The 22,394-nt window shown below is 32.9% G+C and overlaps 1 protein-coding gene across 1 annotated transcript in view; it reads left to right on the top strand.

Annotated features, from left to right (window-relative positions):
* LOC130442646 (uncharacterized) overlaps positions 1-14,634 on the top strand; it is a 53,890-nt gene extending 39,256 nt beyond the window's left edge. Inside the window, exons 15-22 of the mRNA XM_056776989.1 lie at positions 6,076-7,401; positions 7,799-7,873; positions 9,807-9,943; positions 10,006-10,146; positions 12,947-13,151; positions 13,206-13,357; positions 13,543-13,764; positions 14,387-14,634. Of these exons, the coding sequence (XP_056632967.1) occupies positions 6,076-7,401; positions 7,799-7,873; positions 9,807-9,943; positions 10,006-10,146; positions 12,947-13,151; positions 13,206-13,357; positions 13,543-13,764; positions 14,387-14,566 (2,438 nt within the window). The 3' untranslated portion in view covers positions 14,567-14,634. The remainder of the gene's footprint in view (positions 1-6,075; positions 7,402-7,798; positions 7,874-9,806; positions 9,944-10,005; positions 10,147-12,946; positions 13,152-13,205; positions 13,358-13,542; positions 13,765-14,386) is intronic.
* The last annotated feature ends 7,760 nt before the right edge of the window (positions 14,635-22,394 follow it).

Genomic DNA, 22,394 nt, shown 5'->3' with positions numbered 1-22,394 from the left:
CGCGAGCCAAGCTCATTTCTTCCATTTCCGGAAACAACACAACTACCGCAATTTAAAGATGCAAACAGTCTCTCAACTCACCGGCAGCAAATAACAAAATTACTGTTCTTGAGTATTTGACCACACCGGAGTGTGCAGCAATAAACAAGCTGATCACTTGGCAAAGAAAGGTGGGTATGGCTTTTCCAAAACGAGAGAAAATCGGAAACATGTAATAAGACGCCAGTTTGGAAACAGTCAACACATAAAATAACATCAATATTTATCAATTTTTGCAATAAATTAAAAGAAAAAGTATAGTATAACTATTTTCTCAAGCACGCCTTTGCTATTTGATACAGTCTGGTATAAATAGAAAACAAAAATATTTTTAAATCATTGAGCTCACACTGCTGGTAAAGGAAAATGAACCGGCATTATTACGAAGAGAGAAACATTTTTGAATAATCTAGTTACAGACTGCCGCGCCATCTCAAGTCAACGCTTAAAATGAAAGGGGAGCTCTAGATGGTACAGCGATAAGAGCTCCTCTGCCGGGAGTTACAATAAATCTTAACGTTACGCCGTAGCTCTATACATAAATCATAATCTATAATCTATTAATCAAATTGTTGCCCGTTTTACCAGAACAAATAAATTGAATTAAATATCTTTCACCCTGTTATAAAATGATGTCTCCATTGGAATTTCACTATAATATCAACAATTTTAAAATTTTTTAGCTACTTTGCAATATAAGCCAATTTATGACCAATAATTACTACCTTCGTTTAATAACACAAGTTACAGTCAATTAAAAACCATCTAATATGAATTAACATAGTATAAGTATAAGCTAACAAAAACTTAGTTTTCATATGACTAAAAAGAGAATGAAACATGGAATTGTCAGTCATACCCTCACAGTTGCAACAAAAAGTAAAAAGCCTCTAAATAGATATCACGAGTCATAGCAAAATAGCGAGTTCGTAATTCGAACTCATAGGTGTCATACAATAAACAATTCAACGTTATCAGATTGCGTAGATACAAAACGTACATTCGAGGCAAGTTCAAAGTAATTTGAATACATATCATCATTCTACGGAAATTTGATTATTGCTTGAAAGAGGACGTTAATAAAAAAATGGAAGGAGGTGAGAAAAAATGTGATGTTGGAAAAGAATATAAGACTTCTGTACAGAGTACTCAATATAATAAAAAACAAGGAGAAGATTAGTACTACTAAAATTGTTGGAACAAGGAAAATAACTACTAAAGGTGAATTTCCTCGTATGAAAGAGAACAAGATCATTTGGCTAAGACAGTACAGAAGATAAAAAAGTTTTATTAGAGAAAACCTGTTGAAATAAAAAGCAAATGAGTTCGCGTCTTCTTTTAGTACCAAAGACTTTGCAGCATGTTAGGAAGTGTTAATGATACATCTCACTTAAATTGACACAGCAAGAATGAAATACTTACATTGAAATATAAAAAATAACATTAGAAGAAACATAGGGGAAACAACAAATATGGATGGATCGGATAAATTGAAGAGCCATTGCTGTAATGAAACCGCGATGTTTCAAAAGAGAGAAATCGTTTTCTACAGCTTATGGCACTAATAAACAAGCTTGGATAGGTACAGCACTTTGTAACGATAGGCTTTTGACAGTAAACGTGGATATTAAATGACAAAAGTAGAAAATTCTACTTTTATAGAGAACGGCACTGTTCAAAACAGTATTCCTGCATACAATTTCGCACTCTCCTAGTTTCCGCTGAATACCACGTCCAATGGTGGCACGTTGGTGATATTCATACTGAACACACTGTTTATACTACACTAACACTGACGCGCGTTTCGATAACCAGTTATCATCTTCAGAGATTGAAAGTAAACAGCTTCGGAACGCTCGTTAGTTAGTGTAATTGTAAGTGTTGTATGGTGTAATGGTAATGTGAATGATATTAGAGGTGTGAGAGGTTTTATAACTTTGTTCAGGTTGATGAAAATGTTGCTAACTGGGGATCTCTAATGTTGTCGAAATTTCATCTGCTACAGATACAATTGAATAAAGTAACGATAAAGATAACACATAAAAGTCTTTAGAAGAGATGTTATCAAAGAGAGCAAGAGCCGCCTCCAACACACAAAGCTTCTGGCACAAAATAACACTGATGGCATAATTTCAGGCCTTATTTTTCATAACAAATGTTATTGATCACTCTCAGCTATGTGCCAAAATGATTAATACTTAATACAGACAGTGTCTCATAAATAATGTCGGTTTCCATATGTAAAAATGCATACGCCTCAATTTCAACATGTCCTACAATTGTACAATTGCTTTACTTCCTTTTAATGATTCCTTCTTTGTTTATTGACAACGCAGTACACTTTTATAAGTAGAACCTCGATAAGTTAAAGTCCAAGATAAACACAAAATATTTTAAGTTATAGAGCTCTATGCTAGGGATAAGTTAATATACAGGTGGATATGTACATATTATGTATGTATGTATTGTTCCTATTTTTACTCGAATGCATCAGAAGGATTGGTTCGATAAAATACAGTAATTTAAATAATCATATTTATTTATTCACATTGCACACGTTACATAAAAATAAACCAACAATCAAAGGTTTAGTCTACTTAAAAAAGTCTGTGATTTTCTTTTGTTTTAAACGATTCACAGTTTCTAAATCGATTTGATTTTCAATGACAAAGAGAGAGGAGAATTATCTTTTATGTTGCTATACTGCTCTATAAATGATCGTACAGTCATTAAAGCTCTTTTTGCTTTGTTGATTGATACGTAGACGAAGTTTGTGGCTCGTCGTTAAAATCATCGTCTTTATCACTTTCAATGCAGTTGTTTACTAATTCCAATATTTCTTCCTCTATTAATGTCTCTACTGTGACTACTTCATCATCGCAAGTAACGAAGTCTTCAAAAGTAATGTTTGACCCAGACATGTACTTATTCCATTCTTCAGGCACATTATCATCTTCCTCTTCAATGATTTCTTGAGGTTCTGAAGAAAAACCACAAGTCTAAAGCATTTTTTCACTGCAAGGGGTGTTGCGTTTCGCCAAGCTCCTCGTTGATATGACATGATCGTATTTTGCTCCATATCATTTTTGTATAATGTTTTAAAATTTTTAATTATACCCTGATCCAAAGGTTGAAGTTGCAATGTTGTGTTTCGTGGAAGAAATTGTACTTGACTGTAATTGACTGCCTTTGATAGTGGTATGTCCACGTGTGCTGTGCAGTTGTCGATAAACAGTATAATTTTTGTATTTGAAGTTACCATTTACTTATTTATGTTAATCGGCCATTTTTTAAAATGTTCGGCTGTCATCCATGCCTTTTTATTGGCTTCATAATCCATGGGTAGTGATTTTAGACCTGCAAAGCACCGAGGTTTTGTTGACTTGCCTATAATTACAGGTTTCAATTTTTCTGTGCCCGTAGAATTTACACAAAACAGAATCGTAAGTCGTTTTGTGTAAATTTTCCTGTGCTTTCCTCCATGATATTTTCCATTTTTGAATGTTGACGTTTTGTCCGGAAGACATTCGAAAAATAGACCCGTTTCGTGTTAAAAACCTCATTGGGATCATAATCATTCACTAAATTATGTAAATCAGATTTCCATTCTTAGCAGACTGATTTGCTTACGCTCGCACGTTCGCCGCCATTTTTTTAAAGGTCAAATCATGTCGTTTCTTAAAATTCTCTAACCAGCCATTGCTGGCTTTACAATTTTTTATTTTCGGCGAATTAGCGAACCCTTCAGCTTTTTCTTTCAGTATGGGTCCACTAACACTTTTGATTTTGTTTCGACACTGTTTGAACCACGTAAACAGACATTGTTCTAAATTAGGGAATTCGGCAATTTTTCGTCTTTTACATTGAAGACTATCTCCTGATTCATGTTTCTTCAAGCTTCCAGCTTCTTTTTTGATGATGATTGATAATGTACTCTCATGTATCCCAGACTGAGCAGCAACTTCTTTCCTTTTCAATCCATTTTTCACTGCTTCTATAGCTTTTAATTTATCAGCGTGTGTCAGTGTTGTTAGTTTTCTTTTTGAACTCATTTTAAGCAAGTTTTATCAGACAGTAGGTAAAGCGATATTTCCAGGACAATGATCAAAAACTTATAATCCAAGTAAGCCGTTATCTTAAGGCTAACCGCCGCAAAACTTTGAAGAATTTCGAAGAAGCAAACAATAGGTGACATATATATCGTTTACGTTAACTGCACAATCTTTCAAAATGACTCATTGACAAACAATTTTATGTTGTAGAGGTTGTGGAACCATTTCTTTAAGTTACTGAGGGCCAATACAGAGATTACTTATTTTAAGTTATAGAGGTTGCTTATTTTAAGTTATAGAGGTTTTGGGCTCTGAAGGGAAAGGAACATATTTATTTTTTGAAGTTATAAGGGTTTTTAAGTTACCGAGGTTTGATTTATCGAGGTTCTACTGATAGTATGGAGTGCAATAAATAAGAAATCCGTGTATTGTTCAGACATTGGAAACAAAAGTGGTAGTAAGATAAATATGTGAAATTGAAGGGTAAGACACAGTTAATGAGCTAACGGCATAGCGTTGGTTTAGTCGTTTTAATAATGGAGATTTAACGCTTGAACTCCCTTGGACATTCTAAAGATACGATACATCGCCGTTTAAAATCATTAGGTATAAAAGTTGTCGAATAGTGCCACACGAATTAACCGATATTCAAGTGAAACGGCGAATAGAGGTGATTAAACAACTCCATTAAACAACTTCTTGCTCTGCCGAATGATGATCGTTCTATTATTGTTACTTGCGATGAAAAATAAAAGTTGTCCAAACAACCCGAATACAGAAAAACAGAGGTTAGACAAAGAATAAAAACCGGAAACCTTCGCAAAGCGAGGTCGATTCGAGCGGTAAGTCTTGTGAGTCTGGTTGAATTATGAACATTTAATGTACTTCAGAATAATTCCAGATGGTCGAGCTATTACTGCCGAGATACATGGACAGATAATGCGAATACATGAGGTTTTATCGGGAAAATAGCCAGATTTAATTAACCGACAGCAGGTTCTCTAAGAACAAGACAATGCTAAACTACATATCGTGAATGTTACGCAGAATAAGATCGAAGAATTTGGTGGTATCGAACATCCAGCATTTAATTTGGACCTTGTCAGATTACCATTAGGTTGGAAACAGACTTTATTTATGAGACAACTTCTATAGTTAATAACCATTATGTATTGCATGTACAAATATACCTCTAACCTTTTGATTTTATAATTTCGGAATTTCGTGATATTTTAAACTCTTGATAATTCGTAATGTAGTGTAATGGACCTTTACATTTTATTCCATTAAAATAATTTATTGATCAAGTATTACCTGTTATAAATTATTAACTGATTATTTTTTACTTTGATTAATAGTATGTGAGTTACTTGTTACTTGTGTCAACTCTAGTTTATTATAATAATAGAGTTGTTGTTGTTGTTACCAATCAACTGAATCGACTGAAACGAGGACAGGTAGATGATAACAATTTCTGTTTGACACACACTTAATTAGAGAATTTGATGAAAAGAGTTCGTCAAATGACAACGTGTTTGATTACCTCTTCGAGAATTACAGAAAGATATTAAGAAGCTATTTGAATGCATCATAGTAATACATTCTCTTGAGCCTCGAATTAATGACCCTCAACTGTATTGACTTATTATAAATGAAAATAAAAATTGTTAAATTAGATTCGTTGCAAAATATGATCTCTGGTCATTCTTTTTTTTTCTAAAAATATTATTTAGTATGTGAACAGGAAAAATCAGCTATTAAATCTATTCGGAAATCTTTCTGCAGAGCATCTTGGTAGCCATTCAAAAGATGTCACATCAAATTTCATGTTTTATTTATAACCAATCAATATACCCATTTTTTGGTATATAGAAAAAAAGATCGTTTCTATTTTGACTGTACCTCGTACATATATCAATGCATATAATGTGTGTTAGACTGCTGCATGTATTAGAGTTACGTTAAAAATTTCTTTCAACTGTAGTTGCCAACGATACACATTCCGCAAGGAAAAATTTGGATGATGAAGATATGATTGCGGTCTTAGAACGATGTTATCACTTATTACAAAGCAGAAGAGGTTCTACTACATCAGCGATATCCTCAAATTCGGTAAATTCAGCTACTAAAGCAGGTCTTTTACTAAGTAAACACCTCAAGAAACATATCTTCGATTCTGTGAAGTTACGAATTACCAAATTAGATAATAACTTGTACGACATTATTTGGCCTAGCGTTAAGAAACTTCCTACAGATCTTAACTTTAGAACTGCGATAGGACAAGATTTTCCTATGGAAATCACCATACCTGATTTTGATTGCTACTACGTTTTTAAGGAATTTTTAGATCCGATTATAAAAGACTACAATCATCTTAATATTAATAAAGACTTCCCCGATCAGCCTAGAATTAATTTTAATGACACGAAAGAAAATTCTAACATTGATATCAACAGAGATCTTGATCCACAAGGTAAAAATATTTTATCAGGTACTTTAGAAACTACTAGAAACCTAGAAGATTTCGATTTACCGAAATCGTTGGGTACAAGTCAACTAGAAGTTGTAGAACGTATAATTACAACAGTATTGATGAGTAAAGAAGTTGCTAAGGCTCTTTATCCTTTAACACCCGAAAATGAAATCGATATTAAAGGTAGTGGGACTTATTATACCATGAACGAAATCTTAGAGGAACCATCAGAAGTGAAAATTCTCTTAGCCAGTAATGGTTTACTTATACCCTTGTGGAATTTACCGGACTCTGATAGACTACACGGAAAATACTGGCCATATGGAAGAGGAGTATTTATCAGTAATAGTGCTAACTTAGCCGTATGGATTAATGTGTTAGATCATATTAGAATCATAACAAGAACTGATTCTTCTCATCCTGGAAACGTGGGTCAAGTATATTCGAGGATATCCAGACTCGCTGTCGTATTGGAAGACAAGTTGGATTTTATATTCGACGATAAGTTGGGATATTTATCTGCAAGACCTTCTGCTATCGGAAATACTCTACACTTCAACGTAACATTAAGATTTCCGCAATTGATTAAAGAGCCGGATAACCTGAAACATTTGTGTGTTGTGAGAGGACTTACTTACCATCGAAATACTAGTACTGGTGACGTAATTCGTGCTGGTAATCAACAATGTTTGGGCATCACCGAGCTTCAGAGCTTTGAAGATTTCACCATGGCGGTAGCTAATATAATACAATTAGAAAAAGGTCTTGCAATGTCCAATTCTCTGCATATAGCAACGATGTTTTTAAATATATTTAAGAAAAAGAAATTATCTCAAAGTGCCTAAATAGTATCCATTTTTTGCAAGTAAGTTTTTTTATTTGAAAAAATATATATAATAAACAATGTATGTAAATAAAGCCAAAGCATTTCACATTATTTTTTCTCTACGTACGACACCAAAACGGATGGAGTTTCTAAAATAGGTCAGTAATCTGTGAAAATTAATTTACTCCTTCAAGCAATGTGTGTACAACGTGTAAAAAACTTTGTAGCACAGAATTGAATGTTTTTTTCTCTTCCACCACTTGTGATTTCGTTTCTTGTGTACGTCCATCGGCAGCTTATATATGAAGAAATCGTGTTTTTAGAATCACCTAGCCGTATTTTTATCACATTTAAATTGCTTCATCCAATATAATAATAATTTTTATACTGGCATTTCCTTGGTTTCAGAAAAGGTGGCTGCAGAAAATGGACATGTTGATATGCCGTTTTTTGCTACAGAAGAAGGCCGATATTTGGCTTCATGTGAGTAATCACGTGTTATGACTAGATAACCGGATAAATTTGTACCGCCTGACAATCAATTTTTATGTCGCGTTTTCTTCCACAGTCACCGACGACTATGACCGACTAACGGAGACTGATTCGCTATAATAATTATGTTTTTCTTCATTTAGAGATGAAATGGAAAAAATGGATGACGCTAGAGAAAACTATTAATTTTATTGTTGTTAAATTAGCAAGATAAACAATTCATACAGCTAGGGTTACTTCAAGAACGTGGACAATGAATGACATTTTACCAATGTAAAAGAAGAAAACTGTAAAAAATACCATCAAATAATAATCAATTTAAAATACTCTATACTATATACTCTATATACTATATTTTTATTTAAATTTTGTGCAATTTCCTTTCAAAGAGACGCCTTCACGGTCTGAAATGTATAGGCTCTGTCTTTGAGATCATAGATTTGCAGATATCAAATCATATAAGTAATACTCCTATATGGACAGTTCTTATGGGTAAAACGCTTATACGTTACGGTATCGACAATATTCATTTTCTCTCTCGTTCGGGACACTTTATCTATACTGCGCATGCTTCATGCGCGCAAAAGATGCGCCCGGAGGAGAGAGAAAGAACGATACACTAATTGTTTCACTTAGTCGGAACACCTTCCACTTATAGAAACTTACAATATAGGAGTATTACATATATGTATTAAATGAATCAGTTGCTATGTTCTGCGAACTAGTCATCTGTTATTCCAAAGCAGTTAGTTGTTGGAAAATGGCGGAAGAAAAAAATAGTAGCACCGACTAAAAAATCCTAGAAAAACAGGCAGCACTTCTCACATATTGACAAATCAATCGCGGCAACTGGTTCGTAGTCGTCGACAACGGGCGATCGTGGAAGGAAACTAATTAATTTTGCTGCTTGCGAGAAACTATTTTTACTAATAGCTTTGTTCATGAATCAGATTCTGGGACGTACTGTAAACAAGCATGCGTATTACAGCGATCCTAAATTGGTTACCAACTGATTTTATGATATTATTACTAAAGAAACGTAGATATTAAAATTTCTTAGTTATCTACGAGATATTTTAATAGTACCTATATTAAATATACATTTTTTTCGCCCACCCTTTATCTTCTATTAAATAAAGAAAATATTGATAACAATTGACCAATTATTATTAGATTTGCTATTTCGTGAAAATACTCAAAATACTTATCTAGAATCTTATGTAGAACTGGATTTTCGTTTTCTGTACATTTTGTCATCTCTTTTTCGTTGAAAAACATTCTGCTCCGGGATACTTATGTGAGTATTGTCTTGTTCACCCTACTGGATATCTCCTCGTTAATTCTGGTATCTGGGCTTGCAATTGTGTCTAGATATTTTAACTTGTTTATGCCCTCCTTCTCCTGTTTTTGTTTTTGCACAGTTATTTCTTTTGGTATGTTTGATATTTTAATTATCTTTATCTGTATTGTATTATTTCTTTACTCCACTTCCTCATTCTCTTTTGTAGTTCTTCATTTGTGTTATCGAATAGTCATTGGTAATCGCATTCATTAGTTAGTTTATGTGAATTATTCTCAGTCTACAGTATCTTAAATCGCCTCCTTGCTTCCTCCTTGCTTTCTATTATTTCGTTATTTTTTGTATTGTATTTCTTCCCCCTGTATAATATTCCATTTTCTAAGGTTTTGATATTTCCATTTGTTGCCTAATTACGCTATAAAGAGTACAAAGTTTTCTCATACGTTAAAACGAGTATTCTATCAAAAAAGTCAAACAGAATATTTTTTGTAACATATAAAATCAATTTCTCGCAAAAATTTTGAACATCGTCTTCATTGTAAAGACTTAGTTATTTAGGAATAATTTGCTAAAAGCTTGTAAGTGTTACATTCATAAGCTTTATTTCATTTCAACCTCTTTTAGCTTTAGGTGATCCTTTAATAAAAGGATTAACCGAAGTTGCTAATAAACGTCCAGAAGATCCTATCGCCTACCTAGCTCAGTACCTTTACAATTTCGCAAATAACAGAAACAATATAAAGTCCAGAGGAAAAGTTCAGGTACTATGATAATAACACAATAACGGAACGTAAGAATGGAAATATTACAAATTTTATTTCAGGAAGAAGTTCAACAAAACATAAATGGTGTTCCAAATGATGAAGGAAACAATAATGTTGTCCCTACAACAATAGATGTAGTTACTGTGGAACCTGATGAAGATAGCAAAGATGAGGAATCTGCATTCAACCCCACTAGCCGAGTGAGCAATTAAAAAAAACCTTTGCAACATATTTTTATTTATATGAGGGACTGTAAAGTATTTTATTTTGAATCCATAAGAATCTCCAATTCATGCAAGCAGTGCTTCTTCTATTAGCTCCTTTAGGATCCATTTCGCTTTCTCTTTACCTCAATGCAATAAAAAATGGATGGCCATAATAAGTAATAAAAAATAATACACTATATATCAGAGTCAATTGTTAGTTTTTAATTTTAGTTTTCGGGGTGTTCTTTCTAGTTTTTTCTTATACGACCTAGAGCCGTAGTGTGTTTGGAAACTAATAAAATAGAAACATAAAAATTAATTTGGATGGATGCGAGATTATTCGAATATAAAAGTTTTTCATAATCGAAATATGTCTCTTTAGCTAGAATTTAACATCAAGCATAGTTAAACGATAGCCTCGATGGAGGACCCTGTTCGTTACTTGTCTGAGGCTTCTCTAGTTTCGCTGTTTATTATTATACCAGGATGTATTGATATCTAGTTAGCCTAGACCAGTTCCATGTATAAACAAAATTGGACTGCAAGCTTCAAAAGAGGTAAATTTTCCATTGAAGATGATGACTGATCGGAAAGGCCAGTTTCTGTGTCAGTCACCGAAAATATCGATGCAGTTCATGACTTGATTTTATCAGACGATACTGAAGCACTGAATATTTCATACGAACGCGTTCATCACATAGTTCACGTCAATTTGGACATGAGAAAAATTGCTGCAAAATGGATCCCCAAATGTTTGAATGTTGACCAATAGCGTGCAATGGAATGGCGACACTCTGGTTCTCCAAGACCTAAGAAGTTTCGTGTCCAAAAATCTGCCGGAAAAGAACAATAACTGGAGATTACTATTCGACATTACTGACCACTCTACGGGAAAAAATTACAGAGAAAAGAAGCGGAAATCTATCCAAAGTTGTTTTGTTTTTGCAAGGCAACGCCCCTGCACACAAATCTCATGTTGGCATGCAAAAAATTCGTGATTTAGGGTTTGAATTACTAGAACACCCCCCTTATCCACCAGATTTGGCTCCGTCCGACTATCATCCCGTCCTAATAAAAGCTGTGGAGGTCTGCTTTGAAGAGCAAGAAGAAACATTTTTTTAAAGGTCTAGAGACGTTGCGGGTTCACTGTAATAAATGTATCCAATTAAGAGGAGAATATGTTGAGTAATAAAATATTTTAACATTGAAATTTTATTTGGTTCTATAGTAGGCTAAGCATTTTTCAATATATCCAAGAATGATTAACTCTGTAAGCGAAATCGTTATTCCAGGAAAATATGCTAATGATTCCAAAGCGAACTTTCCCCAGCCTTTCATCACAATTTCACCGAATGGGAGCCTTCCCAGTTTCCTTTTGTCCTAATTCTTCATCCGTTCTCTGCAAGCTTGATAAAAATTTGAAGCTGTCTTATCGATTAGTTTCAAATGATTAGTAGTATACGGTTGTAAGCACAGTAAAAGATAATCCCAACATCGTAACATATATAAAAAGTATTGGTTCGTTCATTTACCTTTGCATCAGCTTTTCGTGCATATACTGAAATTGCTCTCTAAGTTCTTTCAAGTACTTGTTCAGTATGAAATTCGTTCTTTCGAATCTCTTCCTTCCTTTCAAAGACCTTTGAGTTATTGTGTATGTGTTTGTCGGGTGCGTTTAATTGAAAATTAGCCATAATTGCAAAAATAAGATGCTGCTAAAGCACTGATACAATGAGTTATTATTATTCATTCGTAATATAGAGGATGTCATAAATAATGTCGGTTTCCAATGTTCACTTTTATTAAATATTCATACAAAAATGAGCCTTAAATTCGAAGTATAGCCCATCGTATTCTATGGTTTTGACCCAGCAAGCTCTTTGAGACATTGGTAAAGGATTCTTTGGGATTAGATGTAAAAAATTATCGCACTGCTATTTCAACCTCCTTTGGATCCAAATTCTCCCTACGCAAGAATGCCATGAATCTAAATAAATAGTAATCTGACGGTGTAAGGTCCGGACTAAATGCTGGATGTAATAGGAGTTCAATAACACAAGTTCTTCGATCCTAGTCCGCGTTACTGTCACAGTATAAGGTTTGGCATTGTTGTGTTGTAAGAGAAGCCACTTTCGGTTAACGAAACCTGGTTCTTTCTCCGATGAAGCCTCATACATTGGCATCAGCTGTTCTCTATATACCTCGGCATTAACAGTTCGCATACACTAAACCATCATGATTCCTCCAGACCCACAGCAAGACATTCCGTTCGATCACCTGTCTTTGCTACGAGTTTTGGTAATTGTCCTTTTTCTAACCACTGATATGACATGTTCAGGTTGTTTAGATAAACCCATTTTTCATCGTAAGTAACAATGCGCCTAATAAAATGATCATCTGTCGGCAGGACAAGGAGCTGTTTACACGCCTTTACTCTACGTTTCGCTTGTATCTCGCGTAATTATTTGGCACTTTTATAGATCTTACCAAATGATTTTAAATGGCGCTGTACATTATTAAAACGATTAAACCAAGGCTGTGCCGTTCGCGATTTAATTGTTTCTACCCATTCAATTTCACATATTTTCCTGGCTGCTTTAAACTTTTGTTTCCAATAATATCTTTACAATACTCCATTACAATTCCATATTTTTGGCAATTGTACTATTCATAGAATAAGAAACTAGCCTAAACAATTTACATGTTTAAATTGAAGCGTAGCAATTTTAACATGAAAACCGACTTACTTATGAGACCCTCTATAGAATCCAAATGTTAATATCAAGTTTATTAGGATGAACATGGCCAGAGTATGCTACATTTTGCCGCCGCAAGATCGCATGGTCGTAATGCCTTTTTTCAACTTTTGCAAGAAACAGAAATTAATGTTGCCTACAGAGATGAATTATATAGAACTGCTAGAGATATAAGTATCCAAGCAAACATCCCAGATAATACAGAAGAAATTGATAGATACGTCTTGTATATTGCTACGAAAGGTAATTGGTGACCATACAAACAAAATAAACATAAATAAATGTGTTGATTTTTAGGAGACACCGATAAATTGGTTGAGCTGTTATTAGATGGCTACGACCACATAACCGATATAGTTGATAGCGATGATGTGCCTATAGTTGAAGCGGTTTCTAAAGCAAATCAGCCCGATACAGTTTCATTTTTGCAGTCAATTCTAGCTTTTGAGGTAAGAACAAGATTTAATTCTAACCTAACCAGTAAATCGTCATTGCTATTGTAAAAAAGCAACTGAATGTGAATATGAATCAAATATATTATTATTTGAGGCTTATATACGTAGAAATATTATTTTCAAAGACAATAATGGGATGTGGTTAAAAATAAAATTAATATATTCATTTTATTTTGTAGGAAAAACGTGAAAGAGTTCATCATGCTATCCGTCAGGGTTCGATCAATGACGTAACCGCTCTTCTAGCTGACGAAAATGATACAGGCAGCGGCAAACTATTAGCAATTGGTAAAAATAGTTACGGAAGATGTACACTACACATCGCTGTTTTGTGTCAACAAGAAGAAATTGTTGATTATTTGGCCAACACCTTCCGTGAAACCTTGAAACTAGGAGACAATGTAAGTATCCACTTTCTTCTCATGCTATCTTCTTATAATATAATATAATAATCTTATAATACATTGGTTACAGTCTGTCACAATCTTCTGCTCCAATATCTCTTACGATCGATTTTGTTATTCATTATTAAATGTATCAAATAGATTTTGTCTACAATATAAAATACTTACGTAGATACGTTATTCAAACTTCGCTGGAAAGAAGTTTTAAGCATCATATTTTCAGCATCAGATTTCAGTATAGGAGTTCAATGGTAGGTAAAAGAATTAAGTAAATGTTTTCTAATGGTATACTGAAGGCAAAATGTGGTATACATATTCGAATTTAGCGAATTTTTCTATAGAAAATGGGTGCTATGTAAGATGTGTGTATGTATGTATTTGGGGTCTCATATACAGCGACCCAAAGGATCTATTTGCTGCGCTACTAGAAAACCTAGTGTTTACAGCTGATACATCAATCCCTTTTTTTTAAAATGATAGATGGTCGTTTTCGAAAACCTCTCCATATTATTCAAGTGTATTGTATATGCTAAATTGAATTCACTTCTACATGAGCAATGCGTTCATAAAATTATTAGCTCTTACTACTGTTAATACTGATATCAATTTTTGCTTTTAGTTGGAAAGAACTGCTCTCCATTACGCGATGGGCGTCGAGAAAATGGAGACTATTAGTCGAGTCCTCATTGAAGCTGGTGCCGCAAGGGTTGTGAAGGATCTTAAGGGAAGACAACCAACGTACTATTTCTTGAACAAATCCGACATTTTGAGATTACAAGAAGAAGAGGAGACATTTTGAATAAATTGGGGAAGTCTTATTAACGCTAATAAATTTGTTGATGTCGTTTTTGAAATAGTAATTAGACAAAAAGCCAAAAAAGCAGTTAGAAAACATCCTTACCTGAATAAAAAAAATTGACAAAATTGGTTTAGAGAGAATTTAGAGAAAAAATAATGGTTAGTTGTTATTAATAGCATATTTGCTGTTATTTTTGACACTTTATAAGCTATTTTGTTTTAACAGAGAATTATTGTACTCGTTAATTTTCGTTGTTTTTTTCATTATATATATATATATATATATATATATATATATATATATATATATATATTTCAAAGTCATGATACGATTACATACAAACTAAATCGTAGTTCTTCATTTGTTCTCAAAAATACAACTGTTTTCTGCTTCTTATTTCATACATTGTAATGATTACTCGTTAGCCTGATCTCTTGAAGCCTTATCTATTATAGTAGTTCTACTATTATTATGGAAGGAGTTAAAAATACAGTAAAAATAAAAAATATCAATGATTCTGCCACCTTCAGCTGCGTCCCATTTTTAAAATAGTCATATTATAATTGACAATAATGTCGAATAAAAGTTTTGGAATTCGCTGATTACTGCAACTTTACAAAAACTAATTTGCAAAAAATGTTTTTTGCCCACAACTTGCTTTGGTCATAATGATAGGATAACTATTTTACTCAATAAGTTTTTAAGACACAGTTTTTAGAATCATTAATCCAGCAATATTCATCTACGTATCAGACGATATAGCGCTTACTTTTTTGCGTTCTTTCTTGTAAAAAGCCTGCAGGTTATTTATTTTCTTTAGTACCGTCTCCCTATTGGCATTAGTATCAATAGGTTTGTACTTAATAATTAGCCTATCGTACGCAGCATTTTTCTTGTTGCGGTCGCGATAATCTTTATTTTTCTTATTCCAAAAGCAAACTTCATTTTTATAGCACTGAATAGACTCTTCCAATAACTCACGGCTTCTGCTACAATCTTCTAGCGACATGTTTTAACGTGCGCGGACGCGTCGAACGAACTGAATTATTGGCCCGACACACACTACATTACAACTGTACAAACGCGATCGACAACGAGTTATCGAATAGATTTTGAACCTTGCTCCGATGGCTTGCAGCAACCAAAAAATCTGGACCGATTTTTGTACATAACATTTTGATAAAATTGCACAAATGAGCGGTTTGTTTTATCGTAAAACAAATAAAACAAGGATAGTAGTTTTGAGTAGTATTGAGTTGCGATATTGCCAGCATAAACCATTGTTAAAAAAATAATGACCATCTCTTAGTAACTGAAATCATAGAGATATTACAGATGGAGTAGGCATGCTATAGGCACGCATGCAGGTGGTAGTGTCTGATATTCAGAAAGATAGAGAAGTTGCTTTTTTATAATGATGTTTTCGTCTAGAGAGATCACAGTAAATCGGCATATTTACTAGGAAACGTTTAATAATCTTTAGGATGCTACATCTTACCTATGAGGTCATTTAGGGATGACGTCGCAACCAACCACCATACTGTCTTAGGGGGCAAATATTGCTTTATTTACATCAAAATTATTATTAGTCGTGGTGTTTTATTTTCATTTTTTTTTTGATGAAATAAATTCATTTCAATGAAATAAGCGCTCAGAACAATCAAATCTCTTTGAAAATTAAAATAAAATCTTTGTTTGACAACACGACAATATGGCCGATGTATCCAATCACGTTATTTGAAATAAACTTTTTTTACTGCGACCCGGTGCGGGATTTATAATTAACCACCTTATAAATTGATACTCATATATTAAACAGAAATTATTTTTTGATAAAAATAAAAATTCGCTATTTATTTCATTATTTCATACACAAATACTGTTAAATAATTATATAAAAAAACATAAATAATGAAAGACTTATTTTCATTTAAAACTCAAAGTGAATAGAGTAAATTTTGGTTTTCAAATTAGGTTTGAAATCCAGTTTGGTTTGATACTTATACCATTAAGTACACCAATGTTGACAACGAAGCAGTTCAGAACCAAAAAAATTGCATTTTCGCATGCTTTTTGGGTTACGTTTGGATATTGCTTTTGACAGTGCAACCAAAAATTAATTAGTTGTACAGTTTCAAACATTTATTTGAGATCACTGTCGCATTTCTTTCTTTTAGTTATCGACAGATAGATATTATTAAATTGAAACTGATAGTGTTTAAAGATGTAAATCGTAGTTTTTATCGTAGTTGTAATGGATTTCAATAACTGTATATTATGTTTCAAAAGATTCAAAATTTCTTTTTGAAAATTATTTTTTTCACAAAGCCATTTTCTCAATTTATACAACGCTTTGCAAATTCAATTCACAGTGAATGTAGCAAATATGTCGCACAAATAATTAGAGTTAGTAGTTAGATTCATTATCCGCTCGAAATCGAGGAATCTATCCTGAAATGGCATCTTGTTTAGATGATGGTTGTTCTTCCAGATATACGAGGGCTTCGTCTCTTAGCTCAAACAAACGTTTTAAATGTTTTCTTTTTAAAGCCCTCGTGAATGACAATACAACAGGGTTTATGTTTACTCCCAATTTCCTTGCATAATTCGGTAAAAAATTAGCTCAAAAAACTTAATCCAATCAATACCATGACTAATGACAAAATCATCGGTAGCCATATCATCTGAGGTTGCTCTTGTCGGTAGTCTTTTAAAAAACATAAAAATTGCTTGTCAATATCTGATTAAACACATTAGATTTACGTTATACTCGGTATCTGTGGTTTTATCTATTTAAAAATAAAAAAACGTGCTTTTTTACTTCAGAAACTAGTTCTTCCACCTACTTTATCTGTAAGATCTCTGACTAAAACACTCCAAAGGAACGTTAATACAAAAGCGTTGAAAATTAATCGTTAATATTCGAGCACAGTTGTGGGTAGCGGTCGCTTGACGCATTAGTTTAAATGTTAAAATAAAAATTATACCCAAGTAGCACAACTACTTTTATCAACGAAAAATAACCGTTTACAAAAAATTTTCGGAAGCTGAATGGTACTTAAAATAGTTAGAAACACGTTTCTACATTATTTAAATAGCTCTTGTTCATCTGGATAGGACCATTTTAAAGTAAGATAGGGGAATCGTCAGTAGATAATGCCGGTCACGTTAAAGTCTTAAACTTCCAAAAACATTCTGCTATTGCTACTAATGTTATCATCTAATGGGGCCGAGTAAATTTATTGTGTAATCAGGTATTAATAATGATTCTAAAACTTTCAAATATTAGAAAAGTCTTTTCCAAAGCTCTCAAAGGCGAAAATTAAAGCTGGAATCTTTGTTGGCCTTCAAATAAAAAAAAATTATGAATTGTGATATTTTTGTAGAGTTACTCAGCCTGGATCTGTTTTAAGGTAGTAGTTCAAGATTTTCTTGGAAACCATAGAGCTGAAAAGTACAAAGAACTGATCACGAATTTTTCTATCACGGGATGTAGAATATTCGGAAGAAAAACGTTTCTATTAAGACACAGCGGAATTTGAGAGACTACCAATGCCAGTATACTTAAAGCATGATGGGAGATTATATTTGGGGGTTGATAAGAGAAATTTCTACCGAACATCACAGAAAAAGTAAAAAAATTCATTTTTAAATTTCTTAACTCCATTTGAAAGGGTTAATTTTTTATATGCTCTAATAAATCATCTCTTTGTAGATTTTTTATGCACTTTCATTAATTTTATACACATAAAAATAAATTTTTTTGTTTTAATTCTTATTTCTAGATATAAAAGAAATAAAAATAAATAACGTATAACCCGACTGGTGTTGTATACAGCTACTGTAGCACTAAAAGAGAACTCTTTTCTGGCTCTTATAAAATAACTATAAATCTATTCTGTTATTCTCATAAGCTACTACTCAGTAATTATAACATTAAAGAATTCTATTTCACCACTTTTTCTTTATCATTTGACAGAGTTGCCGATTTAAAAGCTGTATAAGGTGCTTGTAAGTTTAATAATATAATAATCGATAACTTTGTCATTTTTCTCGATCAAGTGCATCATGGTATCTGTAAAATAAATATTGATCATGAAACATTATTCAAGATCGTTCTTTTAACAAAATTTACCAATAAAATCCACTTTATTGTGAAACCTATTTAAATAATTTAAAAAAAGACGACTAATATAATATAATAAAAAAGAAAATTAAATTTTTTATGACTTTCATCAGCATCATTGGAAATGGGCTAGTTCTTACGAAGTCAGATGATTATCATGAAAATAATATAATAATCAATCAAAATTGTTATTTGTTTCATCATTAAAAATTACTTTACAGTAAAATAATATGTATAAGTTTTGTTACCTCCTTATAAATAACCCTTAGACAATGTGAACGACTTAGTATGTGCTCATTATTATGTTAGTAATTGATTTAGTTAACAGGTCGGTAAGGAGACTTAAACGACACTATGATCATTGAATGTTTTGTACAAGTAACAATTTTGGTTGAATATTATACTATTTTCATGATAATCATTTTCTTACTTGTTCAGAACTAGCTCATTTTTTGGAAGAATTGAATTTGCATTCAATGGGGCGTCGACTTTTTTAGAATTATCTTAGAGAGGTTTTAGAGTAAAGTGGATTTTGTTGATGAATTATTGTAAAAGAATGATCTTTAATAATGTTTCACGCTCAATAATATTTGTTCTAGAGACGCCATGATCGAGAAAAATGACAAAGTTATCGATTATTATATTATTCACCTTATTATAAAACTTTTAAACCGGCAACTCTCTCATATGATAAGTAAAAAGTGGTAAAATAGACATTACTGATATAATATGATTACTGAGTAGTGGCTTATGAGAATAACAGAATAAATAAAAGACAAATTCAAATATAACAATAATTTTATTACCAAAAGATTGGTACCTTTGCGGTTACTTTTCGACATAATTACCGAAGAGATTGAGACATTTCTCATCACTGTGGACAAGCTTTTCAATACCCTCTACAAAGAGAGTTGCTGCCAATGAATTCTAGTAGCCCTTGACGTGGATTTGGAGGTCCTCATTGGTTTGAAACTTCTGAAGATTCAGCAATGGTGAATCTGCGGTTTAACCATTCTTTGAACTAGTTGAACCAGGCCATCTGAAACGACAGATTTGCGTCCTTGGTCTCCTTCATCATGCACATCATTACGGCCATCTTTCAACTTTCGAGACCATTCACGCACAACACCATCACTCATTAAGTTTTCCCCATACACACGACTCATTCTCCGATGGTTTTCTGTAGCACTATGTCCTGCAGCCTGTAAAAAACGATTGACACTTCGCAATTCACACTTGGCGGGAGCATCAATAATGGCGGACATGTTTACGTGGCTGTAGAACAACGCCGACTGACGCCTTGCATAACAGCTAGAAAAGAGCTACAGTAGCTCTATATAATTGTTCTTTTGTGAATGTTTGGACCATTTCAATAATATTATCGAGTAAAATGGTCCTATTCAGATGAATGAGAGCTATTTAAATAATGTATAAACATGTTTCTAACTATCGCGAGCATCATTCAGCTTCAGAAAATTGTTTGCAAACAGTAATTTTTTATTAATTAAACTAGTTATGCTATTGGGCTATAATATTTCTCACACAGCAGTTATATGGTATTTATAGAAGAATTCGGCTATAAAAAAAGTATGCTGTGTGTTACTTGGATGCTCAGTTTAATATATGGCAAATCACTTGTAAGCGTTAGTTTTTTTTAACTTTTTCAAATATGTTCCAGTTGTATCTTTTTTATTGAAAATGTTATTTATAAAATTGAGAGGCAGAGTAAAATTTTCACTTTACTGAAAATATAAATATCAACAATTGTAGAAACATCAATACTTTTAAAAGTAATAAGTAAAATAACTAGCTTTGATCTACATACAAAGGGTCAAAGACCTTTGACATGGTGTGTATTTCCCGACGGTGTGTGATAAAAAAAGACTTTTTGTAAAACTAATTATTTTTTCAATCTCATTAGTATTTGAAAAAAATTATTATTTATTAATGGGAGAAGGATAATATTAATAATTTAGAATAGAATTATACAGGATGGCCAGTAATTTAATTAGAAATTGAGTACTGTAATCATTGATTTGAAGTAGTTTATGTAATATAATTTTTATATTGCCATCCTTTGACGGTTTCAACGGTGTTATAACCAACTTACCGAATTAGATTACCTGGACAACTTGTATTTTAGTTGGTTTAATCTCGGTAAGTCTCAGTGATATCAAATCAACTAAATTAATATTAAATTAATTGTTAAGGTACCTATATTACTCACAAATACGTTCAATTTGAAATACACGCGAATGTTGTAAAAAATTGAAGGGAACTATGAACAAATAAATTTTGTATTTGTAAGTAATATAACATTTTGTATTAGATACCATCACCTATATATTTTTATACACATATAGTAAGGTAATAGATTATCCGCAGTAATTTTATACGATAATATTTCGATGTCTAAAACAAATCAATTTTGAAGATTTGGGTTAGGAAAAGAGCTACAAATTATGGGGGGTAGAGGTAAGGAGGAGCATCTCTTATGGTAGAAACGTTGAAAAAGTGTCCATTTGTAAACAGCAACTTATTGTATGTAGTAAGTGAAAACGATATGAATTTAGCAATTAAAAACAGAGTGAAATACGCTGGGTTGAAAAATTTTAACATTTTACTTGAGTAGTTGAGAAAAATACAGTTTTCAAAATTTCAACTACTTATGTGCTTTCAATTTAGAAAAATTATATAAACGGCTAAAAAGAATGGTAAGTTATTTTAATAACAATAATCAGTGAGCTTGGAATAGCCTTTGATACTAATAATTAAGTAATGAACCTCACTCTAAACTTTTGACTTTAACTATATTTCTTTTTAAATTATTCGTCGGATAAAAACAGATGCTGTTTGAAAGACAATTCAATATGCTGTGAGTATAAATTTATGAAAACTTATTTCGACTTCCTATGTTTAACATATAGTGAAATTAATGCATTAAGCTTTCTAATTATTAACATAAATAGGGTTATTGACAATTTAAAGCTTAGTTTCTTAATAATGGATATGACCTCCTCTAATATCTCGAGTTTGGGGTAGGAAATCTAGTTCGAATTCTTCTTTTTAGATCATCCTATAAATGTTTTATCGGATTTAGGTCAGGACTATATGCTGTCGACGTAAGGTACCATATGAATTGCTAAAATATCCTCGATATATCTATCAGCTGTTAAACCTCTTCTTCCATGAACACGGTCGCCTCTATCAATGAACACAGGATCGGTTCATGCTCCTATAGAGATCGCACTCGAGATCATGTAGGAACCACCTCCATAAGCACTCCGCTATTCAAAGCAGCAATATGCAACTCGCTCTCTTGGTCTTCGGTACATCTTCCTTGTTCGGTGACTACCAAGGAGGCATATTTTGGTCTCATCTGAGAGCAGAACAGATCCCCACTATTCCAGCGTCTAATTCAGATGATCCTCTGCAAAACGCAGGTGTGCTTGCCGATGAGCTGAAGTAAGTTTTGGACCAATCGCAGGTGTTTTAGGGGTTATACTATTTTCCTACATTTTTCGTCTTACTCTCCTTTGACTAAAAGTCACTCCTCTCGCCTCACGGAACTATCGTAGCACTTAAACGGCATCCGGTGACGATTTCTTAATGTTGTAAAGTGGTCGTCACGAGCGGTTGTAAATCGCCTTCTACTTGTTCCAGGTCGCCTATGAAGAGATCCAGTCTACTCAGAACGCTGGG

Source organism: Diorhabda sublineata, chromosome 1 (genome assembly GCF_026230105.1).
Source record: "Diorhabda sublineata isolate icDioSubl1.1 chromosome 1, icDioSubl1.1, whole genome shotgun sequence".
Classification (NCBI taxonomy): Eukaryota; Metazoa; Arthropoda; class Insecta; order Coleoptera; family Chrysomelidae; genus Diorhabda; species Diorhabda sublineata.
This window is presented reverse-complemented; position numbering and strand designations above follow the sequence as displayed.